At 64.4% G+C, this 20,247-nt stretch overlaps 1 protein-coding gene across 1 annotated transcript in view; it reads left to right on the top strand.

The window, feature by feature from the left end:
* Positions 1 to 20,247, top strand: part of RBFOX3 (RNA binding protein, fox-1 homolog (C. elegans) 3) — a 78,203-nt gene that overhangs the window by 52,549 nt on the left and 5,407 nt on the right. Inside the window, exons 2-11 of the mRNA XM_012657301.1 lie at positions 657 to 902; positions 7,462 to 7,599; positions 9,502 to 9,555; positions 10,366 to 10,458; positions 11,898 to 11,958; positions 15,234 to 15,287; positions 15,494 to 15,626; positions 16,206 to 16,245; positions 17,307 to 17,368; positions 18,767 to 18,845. Coding sequence (XP_012512755.1) covers positions 657 to 902; positions 7,462 to 7,599; positions 9,502 to 9,555; positions 10,366 to 10,458; positions 11,898 to 11,958; positions 15,234 to 15,287; positions 15,494 to 15,626; positions 16,206 to 16,245; positions 17,307 to 17,368; positions 18,767 to 18,845 — 960 coding nt within the window. The remainder of the gene's footprint in view (positions 1 to 656; positions 903 to 7,461; positions 7,600 to 9,501; positions 9,556 to 10,365; positions 10,459 to 11,897; positions 11,959 to 15,233; positions 15,288 to 15,493; positions 15,627 to 16,205; positions 16,246 to 17,306; positions 17,369 to 18,766; positions 18,846 to 20,247) is intronic.

The following is a 20,247-nucleotide window of genomic DNA, read 5'->3' as shown; positions in this document are numbered from 1 at the left end:
AGATCTTTGGGACATTTCAGGGAGCCTTGAGGCAGAGGCCAGAACCTTCCGGGCCTCACAGACACACCTCACAGTACCGCCACCTCCAGCATCCCGGCTGCAGGCTGGCAGCTTCTCCACCCTGCTTCCCAAAGAGCCAACCAAGCCGCGAAGACCTTGCCGGGCTGGGAGGGGTGGGCCGGCCGCGGCGGGGTGGAGGGCAGGACCCTCGTGCTGCGGAACGTCCCGTGTCCTGGCTGGACCGGCGTCAGCACCCTGGAGGCGATGGTTGTATAAGATGTCCCTGCTGGGGACTGGTGGAAGGTGCACAGGTCGCTCTGTGTCACTTCTTACAACGGCATGCGAGTCTACGGTTATCTCAAAATAAGATGATTAATTTTTAAAAATTAGGTAGGTTTAAAAAAAAAAAGCCTTAAGTTCTGTCCTCGGGTCTGAAGAGTCTGAGGAAGCGGCGTCTCACCCAGACCTGGCTGAGCCGGTGTCTCTGCCGTGGCACCGCCGCACGTGGGGCCTGGAAGATGCCACTGAACATACGGTATGGCATCCGCACCACAGAGGCTTCTGGAAAACCTCTGCCTGGCTGAAAGGCACAGTTCCTCACGGGCTCCAGGGAGAGACCAGATCCTAACTAGGCCTCGCTCTCTCTCCCTCCACAGAGCGATCAGGACGCCACGGCTCCGCCTGAAGCGATGGCCCAGCCCTACCCCCCCGCCCAGTACGGACAGAATGGCATCCCCGCCGAGTACGCCCCACCCCCGCCACACCCCACGCAGGACTACCCCGGCCAGACCCCGGTGCCCCCGGAGCACGGCATGACCCTGTACACACCAGCACAGACCCACCCTGAGCAGCCGGGCACCGAGGCCAGCACACAGCCCATCGCCGGGACCCAGACAGTGCCGGTAAGGGGCCCGCGAGCCCGGGCCCAGCCCAGGAGGGCGCGCGGAAGGCGCGTGGGTGGGGGCTGGCGGGGCTCTGGGTGTGGAGAGATTGTCCTCACAGCAGGACTCCAGGCCCAGGACAACCTGCGTGCGCTCAGGAAAGGAAGGGGTGACCTTAGCAAAAGCACCCCCAGCCCGTGCCCTGGAGCCCCTCATCCTCCCGCACCAGGGAGCCACGGAGGGACCGCCGGGCACCCAGGGGTGGGGCAGCGGCTGCCTCCTCCAGGCTGCAGGGCAGGCTGTCAGCTGGTCTGGGAGGTGGAAAGCGTGTCCTCGCACAGCGACCTGTTAATGGAGAGCCAGGGAAACAGAGGCCAGAGGCGGGGGTGTGGCAGGAGGCAGGCGGCCCAGGCCCATCTGGGGTTGCAGGCCACTATCATTTCTAATCACTTGTAATCGACCTGCTTGGCTGCCCTCCAATCAGATAGCTTCAATTATGTGGTTGTCATGCAGCTCCCGGCCAAAGTGCTGAGCTCCGCACTTCTCAGATTTCCTGACAGCAGAGGGAGTTGGCCCTGAGTGGCCGGCCTGGGGTGGCCCCCCCGCCCCACCCCTGGGACAGAGACCAGGTGGCGGCACTGCCCTGCCCCTGCCCCGGCCCCCAGCCCCCGCCTGCTCCGGCCCCTCCCTGGCCCTCTCCACTGCCCCGTGTGCCTCCCCCGCCCCGCTCTGGCTGCGCTGGCTGGCGGGGCCGGGCAGGAGGCCAGCACTGTCTGCACTGCCCGGGATTGGCACCGCCCTGGCGGCCTCCCCCGGGGGCCCCTCCGAACTATGCTCCCTCGGCCCTCCCTAGTCCAGCCTGGCTCCCGAGATGCTGCGTGGATCCAAATATTACCCTGCCCGCCGTACACGGGCCGGGGCTCCCTCCAGCGTCACCTGAGCTGTCCGTGGAAAGTGCCCACCCATCAGCCCTTTGCATCCCCCCAGCATCCTGACACAGAATGTCTCCCGCAGATCCCCCGCCCATGTTCCTGCAGCTGCAGGCCACACACGGCCACACACGGCCACACGTGGAAAAGGCCAGGCCCGTGGGGTGGTCGCACTGGGGGCCAGACCATACTCCTGGGCTGCCCTGGTTCTGATTCACCAGACCCAGGCCTGTGTGTGCCCAGAAGAGACAGAGGCGATCGCAGGAGGCAGAGTAGGTTCACTGTAAACAAGTCACAGCAGAGTGACCTGTCCCTTTCTGATGGGCCACAACGGACAATGCCTGTCTGGTCGGATCTCTGACAACCTCCTCATGAGCAAACGAGGGGTCTCACGGGGAGCCCCGGGGCTCATCCTGGAAGAAACACAGGAGACAAGACAGTCAGAGTCGCAGATGACCCAGAGTGGGGACCCACAGCCAATAACTGAGCAGAGACAAGCTAGAGACCTCCCGGACACCCCGCGGGCACCGGGCACAACCCACCGGGACATGTAGCATCTGCCCTCGCTCAGCAGACGCTTGCTGGGCACCTCCCGCGTGCCAGGCACTGAGTGTGAACTGGGAGGATGGAGAAGAAACCCTGCCCTGTCCTCTGGCTCCCACCGGTCATGGACAGACGAGTCAGACGGGGAGGGCTGTCCCGAGGCCTGAGAGTCCTTGGCCCTGGGGAGAGCCCGGAGTGAGCAGCAGCTGCTGCGAAGGCCGGTGCTGTGTCCGAAGAGGAGAACATTCCAGCCCACAGGGTGAAGTCTCCCTGCGCAGGTCGCTGGCCAGGAGCCTACCAAGGAGAGTGCCCGGAGACGCCGGAGCGGGGGATGGACAGGCAGCCCTGCCCTTCCTTTCTTCGGGCTGGGTCTCTTGGGTCCTGCAAGGGGTCAGGGTGGAGGTTGCAGACCTTTCATCGGGGATGCGGGAGGAGACGGTTACTCCGTGACCCGGGCCGCACGCAGGGCTGCAGGTGGAAGTTACCGGATCAGCAGTTGCAGGGAGACCTTGAGAGCACGCGGAGCTGCCCCACAAAGACCTGACTGCCTCTGGGGGCCTGATCGCTCTGACCTTGTGTTTATTCGAGCAGAGCCTTCCCGTCCTGGGAGGGAGCCGGAGAGGAAATTCTAAGCCCAGAGAGGCCTCCGGCACTCACAGCTGAAGGCCGACACCTCTGCTGCGTCAGGCGTCCCCACGCCTGTCCTGTGGACACCGGGAGGGCTCTTGCAGCTCACCCCAGCCACTTCCTGGCCCTTCCCCGAACAGCCTGGTGTTGGGATCGAGAGGTAGGGTGGGCTCAGAGCTCTGGTCCACACCTTCCCGGGTCAGGGCCTGTAGCCCTCTGGCCGTCCGTGGGCCCAGACGCTGCCCAGAGCACCAGGGCCTTCCTGCCCTCTCTCCTGAGGGGACTTCCTCCTGCTGGCGAGGGCCCAGGCTGCCCTGGTGGGAGGCACGGCCAGGGCCAGCTGGAAGGGGGGACTCTGAGAGCTGCACCAGCTCCCACATCACCTGTCGCGCTGGGAGCCGCCACGGAGCCGGCCTCTGGAAGGGCGTCTGTGTCCCGGCCTGGGCTGACACAGACAGCCTGTGTGGTCCTCGGACCTGGGGCTGTTGGTCTGTATGGGAGCCGCCCCCCCAGCCCCGGCACCCTGAAGACTGAACACTGGGCTTCAGCTCAGGAGAGGCTTTCCTGGAATTTCTGGAAACACGGGGCCTCTTCCTTCTCCTCCTCCCTCAGGAGGATTTCCAGCTGGGAATTTGTGGGAATCCATGTTCCAGCCACTTCAGGGCTGACACCTCCTGACACCTCCACCACCCAGGCGAGATGCCAAAGCCCCCTGAGTAACGGTGGCACAGCTGACCCTGCGAGGAGAACCTGGTAGCTCTGGGGACCACGGGTCCCGCTAGACGCTGGCCTCCGAAGGCCTGGGCGCAGGCGTCCCACAGAAGCAGAGCTCACACTGATTTGGGTGGACTTGCTGCCCTCAGGGGCAGGTCCTGACCACAAGAGCAGCAGCTAGCGGGGGCTTGGAATGGTGCGTCGTTCAAACCAAGGGCAAGTGGGAGCCCACAGCTCCACCGCAGCAGGGGCTGCCCGGTGTCCCCGGCCCCATGGACGATGTGAGGTCACACTCAGAGGACCCCTCCTCCGAGGCTCACTGGCTCCCACGGGGGGCTAAGCTGCGTGCAGCCGTCGCAGCAGATGCGGGTCAGTGCGTGAGTGCCCAGGTCTCTGGAAGAAGGGGGTGGGCTGCAGAGGAAGGAGATTTCCAAGAGCCGGTTCATCTTGTGCCACATCAGCAAAGCTCGGCTCCGTCCCCGCGACGGGACCACCGGGTCCTGCCTGCTGCCTGGGATCTGCCTGGACCCCCTCGCCCCTGCCCAGGGCCGGCTCTCTTGGCCTCTCTGTGCTGAGCGTGGGGAGGCCCAGGCGAGAGGGGGTGCAGGCCCCATGGGGGGTCGCACTGGGTGGCATCCAGACCCTGCCCCTAGCCCACCCACCAGGAGCTGGCTCCTGGCCTTGAATGGGGCGGGGCGGCAGGGGGTCAACAGTGGCTGGGCCAGGATGCAGAAGCAGAGCCACCAGGACCAGCGGGGAGGGCCGGGGGATGCCCGTGTTGTCTCCTCGTTCCCTGCACTTGAGAACTGGAAGTAAAGACTGCTATTTAAAAAGGAGCGGAAAGGCCCTGGGGAAGGCAGTGGCGGCTGCCGGAACCACGGTGATAAATGGCAGGAAGGCCTCGGTCTCCCCTCGGGGGCAGCCAGTGTGCAGCTACACTCTGGGGTTTCTCGGCACATCAGACAATTTCAGTCATTGTACCCATGTGTCTTGCCTGTCCCCGGCGGAGGTGGGGGCCGCGGTGGGGGCAGTGGCTGCTCCTCTTTAGGGCCTTTGGGATGGAGTAAGGGGGCCCAAGCCCCATACACCCCTGCCTCGTGGGGTCGTGCCATGACCCTCTGCCTCCTGGGGGGATGCTTCCCGCCATCAGCAGCCTGGCCACGCTGACCACTGCCCTCTGCTGGCGCCGCATTGCCTCATCCAGGCTGGATCCCCAGCGGACAGGGCGCCCAGGAGCAGCCCAGGGTGCAGGAGTGCACAGCGCACGGCGAGGAGAATCGATGAGGCCACCGTGCCCACCCTGACCATTGCACGGATCCCACTGAAGAGGAAAGCACCACACCTGTGGTGGCCAGAGCATGGGGCTCCAGCCCGCGTAAGAGTCAGCTGCAGCTCGGACGGTTTAGCCTTGCTTCAAAGCTAAGGTCGACCCCTCTGGACGTCTGGCACAGGCTTGCTTTCCGCAAGAAAGATCAGGGCCAAGGAGGCTGGCAGCAGAACTGGGAGCCCCCAGCGTGCCCCTGTAGAGCTGTCAGGTGCCCCTTGTGGCCTGTCACTTGTGGGACCTGGAGCAAGCCAGACCGGGAGTCCCTGGAGGTCTATTGTCCACCATCCTGGCCCTGCCAGAGCCCCAGCTCCCGCCAGTGGGCTCCTGCGGGGGCCCTGGGGAAACCCCAGGAGCAGCGGCCCAGCTAGCCAAGCGTGAGGGCTCCCGCTCCTCCGAGAGCCTGTCGGGGACCCTGGGGAGGCTCTGGGTGCACCCAGAGCCCCACACCTCGGGGACACAGAGGGCTCAGAGACACGCACGCATCAGAATCGGGCCAAGCACACACAGGATGCCGACCCGCCAGGGAGGCCGGGAGGTGGCACGTTTCCCATGCCCGGGGTGTGCGCCGTGTGCTCACTGCCCCACGCGGCAAAGCAGAGCTGTGTCTAAGGGACACTGGAACAGGATGCTCCCTCTGGACCCCACTCCCAGCTTGCTGCCTGAGTTCTAGGTGATGCCACCAGGGAAGAGGCTGGGACATGGGGACAGCTGTGTCCTCGACCTCCCTCAGCAGCCCAGGAAGTGGTGACTTCCCTCTGGTCACCTGAGGGCACTTGCTGCCCTGGAGCCTGGTCGGAACCTCCTGGCTGAGCACAGGAGTGTGGGGAGTGGCCTGTCCTTCCAGAAAGGACGACCAAGGTGGCCGTTGAGGGGGCAGGGAGAGCCGGAATTCACTCAGACAGGAGTCCAGGGACAGTCTGGCCATGCAGCCGTCATGTGGCCTTGGGCAAGCTCCAGGCAGCACGGGACCGCAGGCCGCCCCACTCCGTCCTGATCTGAGGGGCTTGTGACGTCACTACTCCCTTGGCCGCCGGCAACAGACACCCACCATTACCGCACCTGGCTTAAGCAACCAGGCGCTTCCTGGAGCTCTGTGGGAGTGGCTCTCTGGGACCTCGTCCCCAGGCCAGCTGCCTGTTCTCTGTGGGCCACACAGGAGACCACAGTACACCGGAGTTTCCAGTGGGGGCCCCCGGGGACCCCACCCTCCTGCACGGCTGCTCCAGTGGATCAAGTTGGCTGGAGCCAGGACCCCGAGGGGCAGCAGGGGGTGGAACAGGACAGCAAAGGAAGCTGATGGCAGGTGCATGCTCAGCCCGTCGTCCCCATGGGCAGCTGGGCCCGACCCCACTGGAGGAAGTGGGGACAGCGAGCATGCCCTCCGAGGACCCTCCGGCAGGAGCTGGTGTGCCCACCTGCCTGCCTGTGTCTGCCATCGCTGAGGGCCTCTCCTGGACACCCGCGTTCTCGTGCCACCTTGCAGCAGGCTGAGCAGGAGAGCAAGTCGCAGGGCGGGGCCTGCGACTTAGGTGCCTCCACGACTGGCCTGTGCACCCATCCGGCCAGCGCTGGTGAAGCCCAGTCTGCCTTTGCCTCCGTGGGTGCGGCCAGGACTGAGCCAGACTGAAGACCAGCCTCGCCGTGAGCTCGCGGCCCGTCTGCGGGAGAAGTCCGCGAGGGAAGAGCCTCGCACACACACACCACACCGCACTACCTCCGGGCGCCGTGGGCCCCTTCCCGTGGGGAGCTGGGGCTGGGGTATGGTACGTGGGCAGCTTTGCATCCTGAGACCCGAGTTTTTCGGAGCCCATCTGCCCACCCGCGTTTGGGTCCAAATGAGAACTAACTATGAAGGACTGAACTTGGCTGCCTGTGCCTTGGAAGAGACTCCTGGAGGTGGCCCTCGAAGCTTCTGAGTGGCAGCAGCGGGGCTAAAATAAGCAAGAGCTGCAGCGGGTGGCAGGGAGGCTGCAAAGGGCCGACACCTTGCGGAGATGTGCCCAGCGGGGCCGAAGTCCGTCCCCACTTTACCCTCAGGCCGAGAGCCAGAACGGCCCGGTGCCCCCAGAACTTCCTCGAACGTGATAGTGGATGGGCCGAGAGCCCACCAAGGGCTGACTGACCGCTGTGGACAGGCCTGAGCTGAGGGAGGGGAGGGCAGACGGGGCCAGGAGGCCTTGCTCGGGATGGCAGGAGGGAGGTGGCCTCACCGCAAAGTCTGGGCAAAGGCTTGGAGGTGGGAGCTCTGGGGTTGGGTGCTCCTGGGCTGTCCCTCGTGGGAACCGTCTGCCCAGAGTCTCTCGAGGGTGGCAGCCCAGGGATGGGAAGGGCCCGGGGCGGGGGTGGAATCTGGTCTCCAGATGCCCTTCCCTGTGGCAGAGGGGACGGGCAGGCCCCAGCACCCTGGTGGCAGCCTCCACAGCCCGGTCCTCTCCCGCAGCAGACAGACGAGGCGGCACAGACGGACAGCCAGCCGCTGCACCCCTCCGACCCCACAGAGAAGCAGCAGCCCAAGCGGCTGCACGTCTCCAACATCCCCTTCCGGTTCAGGGACCCCGACCTGCGGCAAATGTTCGGGGTGAGTGTGCCAGGGCCCTCTGGAACCGTGCCCCTTCTACCCACACCTGCTCCGGGTTCCTGCCTCCCGCCACACGGGAGCTGCCAGGGTCCCGGCTTTCCTTCCCTCCCGGGCCCGGCCCACTCCGACCTGAACCTGCTGGATGGGGAGGAGGGGTTGAGGGGTCTGCTGTGGCCGCTCCTGCCCAGAATCTGCCCACCCACCCTCCCCCGTACCCCTGTGCTCAGAGCTTCGGAGACTCCCCTGGGGCCCAGCAGCCAGTTTGGTCATGACTGTCCCGGTCCCACGTTCTGACGCCTGCCACCCGCCCGTCGGAGGGCAGCTGCAGAGGCAGCCCGGCCTCCTGGCCTCATGCAGCAGCAGCCCCGGACTGGCCTCTCCTGTGCGCCCAACCTCTCGGGCCTGTGTCCTCCGGGCTGCTGGGTGGGGCATCCTGAAAAGGCGCGGTTGTGGGAGGCACGCTGGGGACAGTTCCCTCGCGGGGCTCTCGGGGCTTCTTCCTAGATTTCGCACTGTGGGGTTTCAGCCAAGCGCAGTGTTGCGAGAGCACACAGGGCCGGGTTACTTCATTCCGTCATTGGGCTTAAGCATCTGGCGGTGCTGACACCAGCGGGCTGGGGCTGCCGCTCAGGTGGGCAAGCAGGCAGTGCCAGGCGGCTCGGCGAGCACGGCACAGCCGCTGAGGCCCATACGGCCTGGCGTGTCTCTCCCCTCCCTCCCTTCCTCTTGCCACCGCTGTGCCCACCTCACCTCGCTGCACAGCTGGGCAGCCTCTGACCCCTGACTCCAGCCCCCCTCACGCCAGGGATTTGGCAGCAAACCAGAGGTGCCTCTGGAGCAGCCCAGGGTGGACGAGTCCCAGCACCCACCCCCAGCGTGAACCCCCGAAGTCCACTCCCCGTCCTGGGGGCTGGGCCTCATTGGGTCTGGAGCTTAGACTCACTGAGGGGCATAACTCAGAACCACCAGATAAGGGCTCGTCCCCTCTCGGCCTGGCCTGGGCGAGCTGCCAAACCCTGTGAGCCTGGGGTCCCTGAAAACAGCTGACATTACGGGCTCTGGCTGACCAATGCTCTCGATGTGCTTCCGCTCACTGGGTCCCCACAGGACATGGGGCACCAACATGCATCAGCTTACCGGGTCCCCGCAGGAGGGGGGCACGTCCCCCTCTTCCTGTGCCCAGCAGAGGTGGGGCCTCGTTGCCCCTGTCCCTACCTCCTAGGATGTCTGGAGGCGAAGGGGAGACCCCCATCAGTCACCTGCCCAGGAGGCTTCAGGACGGGGCCCGGGGAACTTCAGGGCATTGTTGGGGGACCTGGTTTGCAGGTGCAGACCGCCAGCAGTGCAGGGCTCCTCCTCCTGCCCATCCCAGGGATGGGGGAGGCCTGGGGGGTCCCGGTTCCAGCCAGGGGTCCTGATCTCCAGGGCCTCAACCCCATCTCCCGGCCCCAGCTTGTTCCTTCTCCACAGCACTTTGTCCCTTCCAGGGCTCACGCCCGCCCTCTCCCCTCTGCATAGACCTTTACCCTTTAGTGTGAATTGCGGGTGGCTGTAATGCCTTTGGCGTCCCCTCCCCACCGTGGCCGAGCCCAGCAGAGAACGGAAAGGGACGCTGGTGACGCTGCATCCACCTTGTCCCCTGCCCCGCATGGGGCCAGTGAGCCCGTAGGAAAAGCTCCCCAAGGGAGAAGGCGCGGGGGAAGGAGGTGGGGGGGCTGTTCCTGCCGCCAGGCTAACCAAGGGCCCCTCCCCTCCTGTGGCAGGAGCCGGGGAGGGGGTCCCTGGGGCCCCTGGGACAGAGGACAGACACGAGCGTCCCAGGAGTGGAGCCGGCAGCTGGGCCAGCAGTCTTAACCCAGCCTCTCCTGTCTCCCCCACCCCGCTCTGTCTCTGTCTCTGCAGCAATTCGGAAAAATTTTAGACGTGGAGATCATTTTTAACGAGCGGGGCTCCAAGGTGGGTGCCGCACGGAGGCTGCCACCATTACAGCGCCGGCTGTAGGTCCCGCCAGGCTAACGTGTGAAATGTGCGTTTCCTTCCTGGAGAGCTTCGCGCCCGAGGACCCCTGAGCGACACGGGTGCTTGTATTCCCCGCTCTTCCGCCCTCCCCCGCCCCCCCCCCCAGCTGTCTGTGTCATTGCTGCCACTGCTGCTTTTTGTCTCTGAGCCGCCGGGACCTCTTGCCTGCACCCCAGAGCCCTGGCCCCTGGGCCTGGGTCCCCACCCCACTGAACTGCTCGCCCCTGGGGCCACCAGCCTGTCTGCGCAGCTGGCCCGCAGGCCGGGGAGGGGCTGCAGGGAGGGGAGGTGCCCAGCAAAGACGGGCCCTGCTGCCCCTGCAGGACGGCAAGACCCACCCCATGGCTCCTAGGGTGAAGGTGGGCGGGGCTGCCCCCGAAGGTCCTGACGCCCAGCCTCGGCCCCCACCTGACCCTGAGGTGGGGTTAGGGTGACAGGCCTGGCCCCTGGCCAGGTTATTGTCTCTGACGTAGCTTTGGCCTGTGCCCCTGGAGGGGCCAGGCGTTCAGCTCGGGCTGGGCTCAGGCTGGGCTCGGGCCGGGCCAGCAGCTGCCCCTGCCTGGGGCCCGTCCACCCCCCATGCATCCTGCCGGTGGTGCCAGAACAGACCTCTGGGCCGCCTGCGTCTCTGCTCCAACTCACTGACTCAGCCCCTCTCTCTCTCCCCACCCGTCCCCCACCCACGCCTCCTCTTTCTCCTCTCTCATCCCGTGTCTCTCCGTGTCTGTCCTTCTCCTCTGCTCACAGGGTTTTGGGTTTGTAACTTTTGAAACTAGCTCAGATGCTGACCGAGCCCGGGAGAAGCTGAATGGGACGATCGTAGAGGGACGGAAAATTGAGGTGCTCAGATAAGTGTGCTGTGGCAGGGGAGCCCCGAGGACACCTGCCGCCCCGGCCCCACCCAGCCCTCCACTGCCAGGCCCTGTGCAGAGCCCGGCCGGGGTCCCCGGTGGCAGGAGGAAGGAGCACCCCACACCCACACCGCTGGCTTCAGGCCGAGCCACCTGCTGGTCTAGGCTTCAGGGTGTCCAGAGGGTCCTGCCCCGCCCCTGCCTCCTCCCTCCCCTGCCTGGAAGAGGCTGTCCCCAACCAGATACCCAGGGAGCCCCAGGTAGGGCATGTTTGGGGCTTGGCAGCTTCTAGGACTGTGGCAGCCGAGTGTGCCCCCGGTTGGGAGGACGCTAGCTCTGCTGCGGAGCCATTAATCCCCCCACCTCTTGCCCCTGCCCCTTCCCAAGCTGCCCAGGCCCTGCTCCTCCCCCACCCCTGCCCATGTCGGGGCAGGAGCCCCTTCCTCAGCACTGCAATGGCCAGGGCACAGAAGGGGCCCAGCCCAGAAGAGCAGCAGGACGGAGGCAGGGGGTTCCTCCCGAACAGCCACCCCTCCGCCCGCTCCCTTCCCTGGCCCCGGAGGCCTAGGGAGCCTGTGGGCTAAGTCCCCCTGCTGCAGCTCTGGGTGTCTGGGGCTGGGTCCCCGCCAGGAGGGCAGTAGAGGGGTGGGCAGAAGAGGGAGGGGACCAGTGGGCAGAGGGCCTGGGAGGGAGGTTTCTGGAAGCGGCAGGAGCTCTGAAGGCACTGACTTGGCCAGGCTGCAGCCCAAGGCCCTCCAGGCTCACACTCTGGACGCGGGGGAGGCCGTACAGCCCAGACCCTCCTCAGCCCCCCTGCCCTGTCCTCCACTCCCGTCCGCACGGGCCTGTCCCTTCCATGCCAGGCTGGCCCCAGCCCAGCCTCACGGGGGCTCACGCGCCTGCCCAGAGCCCCTCTGGTCAGCTCCGCCCCACAGGCACACAGGGCCGGTGGAGAACTCTGCTGTGCAGAGCATTGAGGACTCTGGCCTCACGGGAAGGGTGCTCCCCTGGGACAGGGAGTGGCCGTCTTGGTGCCCCTGCCTAGGAGGGCCTCAGCAGCCACATGGGAAGCAGAGGGTAGGAGAGACTATCTTGAGGACTGGCCTGTCAACTGATCCAAGAGCACTTTGTGGGGAGTCCACCAGTAAGCTTCTCAAGCGGTCCTGGGTCACCAGACCCAGGCTGTTCATGGGAACAGCTGCGTGGAAAGCGCAGCCAGCACGCCTGGGCCCACGTCCTGCCCCAGTGGCATTAGCCAACGTTGGGAGCAATGGGGCCCAGGCTCGCTGGCAGGCAGGCAGCACGGCTCAGAGAGGAGGGTGGGCGGCAGCCTGGGTGCCTGGGGGCTGTGGGGGAGCAGGGCAGGGCGGGGCAGGGTGGCTGCTTGGCCCTCCAGGAGGCTAATTCTCTGTCACCCTCTCCTGACAGGTCAATAATGCCACAGCCCGAGTCATGACCAACAAGAAGACGGGGAACCCCTACACCAATGGTAAGGGGCTAGGGGGCCAGGCCCCCAGAGGCTGCTGGACTTGGCCGTCCTGGGTGCCAAGGACGCCCCCAGCCCCGCCGTGCCCCAGCCCCTGCTGCTGCTCTCCCCCCGTCAGAAGGGGGTGGGTCGGCGAGGCAGGAGTGGGGCTGGGCCACCCACCCCCAACACAGAGCTGGTGTGTGATGCCTTCCCCAGCCTGTGCGGCACCCACAGCCCACGGCGCAGGCTGCAGGCCCAGAGGCAGAGCGGCGACTTCCTGGGCTGTTACTTTCTCCCGAGGACTCGTGTTTCTAGGATGCTGTGGTCAGACCTGCTGCACCAACTCGCGGTGCGCACGGCTCGGAGAGGGCAAGGGGGTTCCGGGGGGCCTGGACAAGCTCTAGACCTCTCTGAGTTCCAGGCTCTTTGTCTGCGAAATAGCAGTAGTGACACTGCCCCCCCAGGGCTATTTTATGACAACTTCTCTAAGTGTGCTCAGTATCTAGTGAATGTGCCCAGGACTAAAGGAACTGTTCCCTGTGGGCTTTGGGAAGATTGACAGCTGAGGCCGCCAGGTTGAGCCTGCCAGGCCAGAATGGGGGTGAACCGAGAAGTCCCGTGCGTGTGTGCTGACTGTGCATGGAGCCGGCCCGTCCTGCTGGAAGGTGGCTCTCCTGAGGCCACATGCTGGCTGTGGAGAGAGGTGGAGGAACCACCGCTGGCCACTGCGTGTCCCAGCTTCCTCCGGCGAGCGGCCTGCGTGAGCGCGGCTGGCCATCTGTCGGGGGCCTTCTAGTCCCACCATTTGCTGGGGACAGCTTCTCCGCTCAGACCTGTTCACAGCCACGGTGCTGCTCAAGGACAGGCCGGTCTCCTTCCAGCGTGGACTCTTAGACTGAGTCACCCCCGGCCTCTCCTGTCCCTGTATGATCGACCATATGTGCAGTCGGGTGACCAACCAGCAGAAAGGCCTGGGGCAGGACGGATGATCCACCCGCCACCCTCCCAGCTCTCCCGCCGGCACTTAGACTTAATTGAAGTGCCCCACCCCACCCTGCTGCTCTGAGGACTTCCATATCCCAAATTCTTTTTTAAAATTTGGGGGTGCCCTGGCTTTGCCAGTGTCCCAAGTGCATGCTGGGTGTGACTCTTCTGTGATCTGGCACTTGGCACAGGAAGCAAAAGCAGCAGAGGTTTTTACAGGGTGTGGGCCATGACCTGGGCTACAAAACCGCTGCAAGCAGCTGCCCACTCTGCTCCCGAGAGCCACATGGCGCCCTTTCCGGGCAGAACGGGGAATGCTGAGGGGTGTGGGATGCAGCCAGGCCGTGCTGTCTCGTGAGAGGATGTAACCGGCACTGTTTGAATGTCGGGGAGGAGGAGGTGGAACCCTCTGCCCACCGTTGCAGCAAGAGCCGTTTCACGTAAACGTGGCTGTCAGTCCGGTGAGAGTAGCAAGGGCTGCGGTGGGAGGGCCTTGGGTTCTCTGCAGGTCGGCGCCGCAGCTGTCGCAGGGGCTCTGTCGGTCTGTGAGTGTGGCATGACGTGGCTTTGTACTCCTGAGCACTCCGAGATGCATCAGTGGGGGGTGGTCCACTGCAGAAAACAAGCTCACCAGGTGTGAGCAGGTGTGAGCTCTTCACAGTGCAAACAGAGGGGCCGTCCAGGTGGTCTCAGGCTGCCTCTGTCATCTGGGGTTCCCAACGGTGAAATGGGCCAGCAGAGGCAGTTGGAGGCACCTAGAGCGCTAGAATTGACAGGTGGGGCACCCAGGAAGCCAGAACGGACGGGTCAAGGTGCACAGGGCCGTCAGCTCTTGGGGTTGGAGTCTTTCCCAGAAGACAAAACGTTTCTTCCCTCCTAACCTTGGACTTACGGAAGACTCCAAAGTCCCAGCAAAGACGTTTAGACCCAGGTCGTGCGGTGGTGGCCGGGCGGAAGGCACTCACAGTCTCAGGGAAGGCGTGAAGAGTCAGCGCCCAGGAGGAACAGGCGGGACACGCTGTCCTGGACGTCTGACTGCCCTGCGGGGGGTTGTTAGGATCGGGGTCGGGGGCTCACGCATGACGTCTGCCAGTGATGCCCGGGCCTGAGCCCTTCACTGTCCTGTCACACGTACCTCACCAGCCGGCCAGTGGGCTCGGGTCCCTCTGTCCCCCCTCACACAGTGCAGAGGGCCAAGGAGCCCTGCAGAGCATGCTGCAAAGACCTGGACAAGCTGAGGAGGGGCAGGGACTGGGCTTCCCCCCACCCTGTGCAAGCGCCTGGGCCAGGCCTGCACTAAGGCCACAGGTTTCCATGGCAGAGAACTCTAGGTGGACGCAGGTCTTTGCTGCTGCTCCCGGGCCCCAGTGGGAGAGGAAGCCTGGCCCACCGCAGGCAGGGAGAGGCTGGGATGCAGATTACAGCTCAGGGCCGGGGAGTGGCCAGGGACTTGGGGCTGCAGGTTCGGACCTGGCTCTGCCACTCACCAGCTTGCAACTCCGGGTGGCTGTGCCTCTCTGGGCCTCTGTTTCTTCATCTGCAGGATGGGGAGGATGTGGCCCCTACCCCATGAGTGGGGATGAGCACCCAGGGGTTTGGAACGCATTCGTGGCACGTGTGAAGTGCTCAGGAAATACAGTACTGGGCGCTGTCATTATCATTACCTCCAGGCCAGAGGCCCTTCCCTCCCCAGGCAGCCCTCCCCCCGCTGCTTTGGGGAACAATGGGGACAGGAAGAAAGCCATTGCAGCCCTGGGGAAAGGGAGCCCCTTGAGCTCTGAGTGGGAGGGAGAGGCAGGGCAAGAGGCTGGAAGGTGTGGGCAGAGCCCAAGCACCTGTCCTGCAGCCTCTGACCGCCCCCAGGACAGAACTCCCACGATGGGCTGTGCTAAGGCCATGGAGGCCAGAGAGAGAGTCCCTCATCTCAGCTGTGGCCGCAGACGGTCACATAACATGTTCCACCTTCCTTCCTAATGCTCTTCTGCGGAGATTGGGCACCCCAAGCTTCTGGGGCTGATGCCCTGGGGCGAGGGAACTCCAGGAGCAGGCTGGGGGCTCCACAATTTGGAACAAATCCAAGAGGAGACCCAGGCGGATGGGTCGTGAGTGAACCGAACCCTTGTGTTCGTGCCGCAGAGGGAGCCAGAGCGTGGCTGGGCCGGGTCGCGTCTGGCCCCCTGCGCCCGCCCACTGCAGAGGGCACTGCCCAGACGTCCCCAGGGGCTCTGCCAGTGTCGCTGGGGTTCCCAGGCGTAGGGCGAGATGGGGAAAGGATGGGGAAGCGGGTGACCGGGTCTCTGCTTCCCTTCTAGGCTGGAAGCTAAACCCCGTGGTCGGCGCAGTCTACGGGCCTGAATTCTATGCAGGTAGAGCAGGGGAGGGGGACAAGGGGGAGGGCTGGCCGCGTGGGGACTGAGGGGCGGGGCGAGAGGAGGAGCCTGAGGGTGGTAGGCTGGGGGAGGGGCCAGGTGGGCGGGGCCAGGTGGGGCTGCCGGCCCGGCCCCTCCCCCGCCGGCTCCTGCCCTCCCTCTGCCTTCCCGCTCACTCCTGCCCCGGGCCCCCTCTCCCGCAGTGACGGGGTTCCCCTACCCCACCACGGGCACAGCCGTTGCCTACCGGGGCGCGCACCTACGCGGCCGGGGCCGGGCCGTGTATAACACCTTTCGGGCCGCACCGCCCCCGCCCCCCATCCCGACTTACGGAGCGTGAGTACCTGCGGGGCGCGATGGGGGGGGCGGCTCGGAGAAAGGCCGGGGAGGAGGCGGGAGGGAACCCCTGAGCAGCACGAGGGGCTGGGCAGCCTTTCCACACTGGGGGGCCCGGGGGACCCCAGCACTCAGCACTGCAGCTGCCTCCGTCGTCCCTCCCCCCACCCCCACCACAGCCGGAGCATCCCTGAGATCACTGGCATTTAGGGGAACGTTGGGAGCCCCCTGCACGTGGTCTGGATTCCTTGATGGGGGCATCGTTGGCCCTTGGGCTAAGCCCTCTCTGGTCTCCTTCCCTGGGGTCCAGTGTCCCCCCCCCACTGACGCGGGCGACAGCTACCTGGGGGAGGGCAGGGCTGAGCCGCTGGGCCCCTGGGTTTGTGGGAGAGAGGAACTGACCAGCAAGGGTGTTACTCTATTGTTATACCAAAACAGGGCACTGGAGCAAACGCTTGTTAAAATGCCAGTCCCGTGGGCCGGGCTGGCACCGTGCCCCCTCCCTCCTCAGCAGACACCGGAGCCGGCCTACCCCACCTCTCCAGCGTTCCCACCACTTTCTTGTCCGTTTGCTTCCAGGGTCGTGTATCAGGATGGATTTTATGGTGCTGAGATTTATGTAAGTGCAGCCCGGGTGGGGGGTGGATCAGGTGTTCTGTTTGTCTCAGTGAGAAGTCAGCATTTTCCCCTCTCACCACCTACTCTGCCACCCTCCCGTGCTAGAACTCAGGAGGGCAAGGGCGCCAGGTCTGCCCAGAGTACTGCGTCCTTGGGGTCCCAGCACGGCCCGGTCTGGGTGGGCTGTGCTCATCACGGGAGCTGCCAAGGGATCTCCCAGCAGGCCTATAAGCTGCTGGCATCTCTCCGTTAGCGAGGTGTCGTCTAATGGGGCAGACAGCGACCCTCCCACATCCCTGACCGTGCTGGGGTGGGCGAGTGAGCACCTGAGGGCACCATGTCCATACAGAGGACCCGAGAGAGACCAGCAGGCAGGGGTCCACCACACCTGTGCTCCTGGGCCTAGCCCTGCCCCATGTCCTGGCCCCGTCACTCCTCTCTCCCTTCACAGAGCTGCTCTTACTGCTCCCCCTGGCTCGAAGCCTCGCTGGCATCCCCACCCCATGCGCCCAGCCACTCTTGGTCCTGCAGTTGCCCACAATTCAGCTACCCACTCATCTACGGCCAAGACGTCACCCGAGTTGACGCCGTCTTGGGCCCTTTGCCCTCGACCTTCCTAGCGTCCAGGATAAGACCCAGAGTCACCCAGGGGCTCCCAAGCCCATCAGCATCCAAGTCAGGGGTCACTGGCCTGGAGCACATCTGTGGGCACCTACTATGTGCCAAGGCCTAGCGTACAGCCAGATGTATAATTGACACCCACTGGTGTGTGCTGAATGTATAAATGGCTGTGTGAATGAATGAATGAACAGACAGCCCTGCCTCACCTTGAACCCTGCCACACGACCACCTGCACTTCTCAGACTTCCATTAGACCAGGCTTCACCTAACCCTCTCCAGGCCAAGGTGAAAGCTGAGAGGCTAGGAGGCTGGGAATGTCTGTAGTCCCCCCAAAGGGCCCAGCCGCAGGGTCTGTGTCAGCCCCATCTCTCCCCCGCCGGCCTTTCCTGGGGTGAGCCCCCCTAAGTCCGTCTGCCATCTCTCCTCCCACTTGCCCTGCAGGGAGGCTATGCAGCCTACAGATACGCCCAGCCGGCCGCAGCAGCAGCAGCCTACAGCGACAGGTAAGGCTGGGGCAGGGAGCTCGTTCTGGGGCAGGATGGGAGAGATGGAAGGGGGTCCCCCTAGGGCTGGGCCCAGACAGACAGAAAGCTTTACCCACCATTCAGGGCCTGGAGGTGTCTGCACCTGCTGGGTGCAGGGTCAGGGCAGGAGGGCAGGTCCAAGTGTGGTTTGGACACTCTCGAGCTAATGAGCCCCTGACCTAAAAGTCACTTCCGCCTGTGCAGCTGGGGAGGCCGTGGAAACGCTAGGTCTCAGGGAGCAGACAGCATCTCTGATTCCCAACCCTGGAGGTGTGACACCCCCTCCGCCAGCTCCGGAGGCCCCAGGTGCTGATCGAGAGCTGTAGCTTCTGCCCGGGACACACATCTGCTCCTTGCCAGTGCTGCCGGGGCCGAAACCCTCGAGCTCAGAGAAGGAAGGGCACAGTGTGCCCACCTCCCTCCTCCTTTGGAGGGAATGGGGCTGGGCTGGCGATGTGGGCCACGTGAGCTCACCCAGGTGGTGGGTGGCTCTCTTTGTTTGGGGGTGGGGTGTGCGGGTGCTCGGCTGTGCCCCAGGGGACGACCTAGTCTATGCCTTTCCCCTTGGGCATTCGGCCTGTTGGCAGTAGAGTTCCTGTTTGTGCAAGTCTCTGTGTCAGGTGTGCGGTGGGTATTTCATCAAGGGAAGCTGCTGCTTGTGTCTGCAGAGCCCCCTCTGGCCTGGGGACCGCCTGGCCCTCTCTCCCTCCACACCCTTCCTGCAGCCTCTAGCTCCAGCTCCTTGCAGGCGTGCCCTGTCCTCTAAGAAGCTAAGATTTCCCTGCACAAATAAATTAGGTGAGGCCAGGTGCAGTGGCTCATGCCTGTAATCCCAGCGCTTTGGGAGGCCAAGGCCGGAGAATCACTTGAGCCCAGGAGTTCCAGGCTGCAGTGAGCTGTGATTGGGCCACTGCACTCCAGCCTTGGTGACAGAGCAAGACCCTGTCTCTATAAATACATGAGGGAATGAGTGTGACAGGAAGGTCATCGGAGGGCAGTGCCAGCTCCTTGCGGCAGCATCCCTGGTCCCCCCATGGGGTTTTCCCCTCTTGTCTAGAAACTCTTCCCAGCCCTTTGCCCTGTTCTTTCTGGGTATTGGGGTTCATCCTCCCTCCAGATAAGCCTGTGAGGACCCCTCTTCCCTTCCGTGATGCTCTGAGTAGAGCATGTTACCCATCATCAGGGTTGGCACCTGCTGGAGGAGTTGAAAGGGTGGCCTGTGTGTTCCAGAAACGTCCTTCCAAACAGGCAGGAAGGATGGGCCATGTGGGGTTGGGGGGCCTTGCAGGTAGGGACCCCGCTGAAGGATGGGAGGTCTGGGTGGAGGTGGGAGGCCTGGTGCCACCCCTCACCTGCCCCTCCCGCACTCTTCCCCAGTTACGGCAGAGTGTACGCAGCCGCCGACCCCTACCACCACACCATCGGCCCCGCGGCCACCTACAGCATCGGAACCATGGTAAGGAGCTGGGGACCCGCCTGGTCCCTGGTGCCAGTCCTCACAAGCTGGGCATGGCGCTGCCGCAGGGTGGGTGGGCAGAGCTCTCAGGAGAGAGGCTGAGACCTCTGACCAGTGCCTAGTTCTGGTGACTTTGGAAGGCCCAGGGCCTGTAGGTAGAGGAGGGCTTGCCCCTCTGCGCCCTCTCTCATTTGAGGGGACGCAAGGCTGACCATCTGCTCCTCTGGGAAACGTCCTAATGTACCCGACCTGTTTTCTGAGTCCCATAACCAAAGTCACGTTAAGGCCCCTCCATTCCCACCACCAGGAAGACCCAAGAAACCAACCCAGGGCCACCTCCTGCGGCCCAGCAGAGGCCCAAAGGCCAGAGGGCTGTTTCTGCAAGTGCGGCCTCCCTTCCCTTCCTGGGTGTGCCCGCACCACGCCCCTATGTCCCTCCCCCAGACCCCCCAAGGCCACATGGCTCCTTGCTCCTCAATAGGAAGGCCACCTGCTGCTTCTCACCAAACCCCTCCTGGACTCCTCAGGGCTCCTGGGGAATCCCAAGGGCTGTGGGGTGCAGAGGGCAAGACGGGGCGGGGGCCCACCCCCGACGGGCCGCGTGTCTGTGTGTGTGTTTGTGTACGGCCAGCTGGCGACACATACAGCCCAGCTCACTCCGAACCCAGATGTCTTCCAGTGTTCACCCTCCTCCTGAGCCCACCCGCCCCCGGCCCCAGTTGGGGTCAGTGTTGGTTCCAGCTAGCTTGGCACCCAGCATCAAAGATGAAAACGTTTCGCGTTGAGTAAGGAGGGAGGAGGTTTGGAGGCAATATGGATTTTTCTCCATCTCCCTTGGGTTTGATTATTCCCTCCCAATTCTTGTTTTGCTTTTTTTGATTTTTAACAAGCCTTGGATGTCCCAAGCAGCCTGCGGTGACTGCTGGCAGCCACAGGGAGCAGCTCTGGGGGCCAAGCCCCCCCTGGACGGGGCCCCGATACCGGGGTGCACAGGCCTTCCCTGCAGCTCCTGGGCACACGCTTTCATTAGCACGGGGGGTTCCCTCTTGCAGTTTCCTTTTTTATATTTAAGATTTTCTATTTTTCCCCCAATTTTTCTTCTCTTGTAACTTGCTGTTTTCTTCCCTTTTCTGGCAAGACTGGTGAGTGGGGTGGGAGGCTCCCTCGGAGCCCTCCCTGACTCCGGGCAGCCTAGGGGTGTGGGAGAGCAGGGGCACCCAAGACCTGTCCTCCCCGGCAGGACACGGGGCCAGGCCTAGGCTGGACCCAGGAGGACCCAGGGACCCCTGTGGGCGTCCCAGAGGCCCCCAGAGAGGGAGCCCTCAGGGCTGTGCCCAGCAGGTGTGCCCCTTCCACGGGAGCTGGCTCCACCGGCCCCAGGGACCCTCCACCCTCTCTGGTC

Source organism: Propithecus coquereli, unplaced genomic scaffold, assembly GCF_000956105.1.
Source record: "Propithecus coquereli isolate 6110/MARCELLA unplaced genomic scaffold, Pcoq_1.0 Scaffold1143, whole genome shotgun sequence".
In the NCBI taxonomy this organism is placed as follows: Eukaryota; Metazoa; Chordata; class Mammalia; order Primates; family Indriidae; genus Propithecus; species Propithecus coquereli.
The sequence above is the reverse complement of the archived record's forward strand: the minus strand, read 5'-3'. Positions and strand labels throughout refer to the sequence as shown.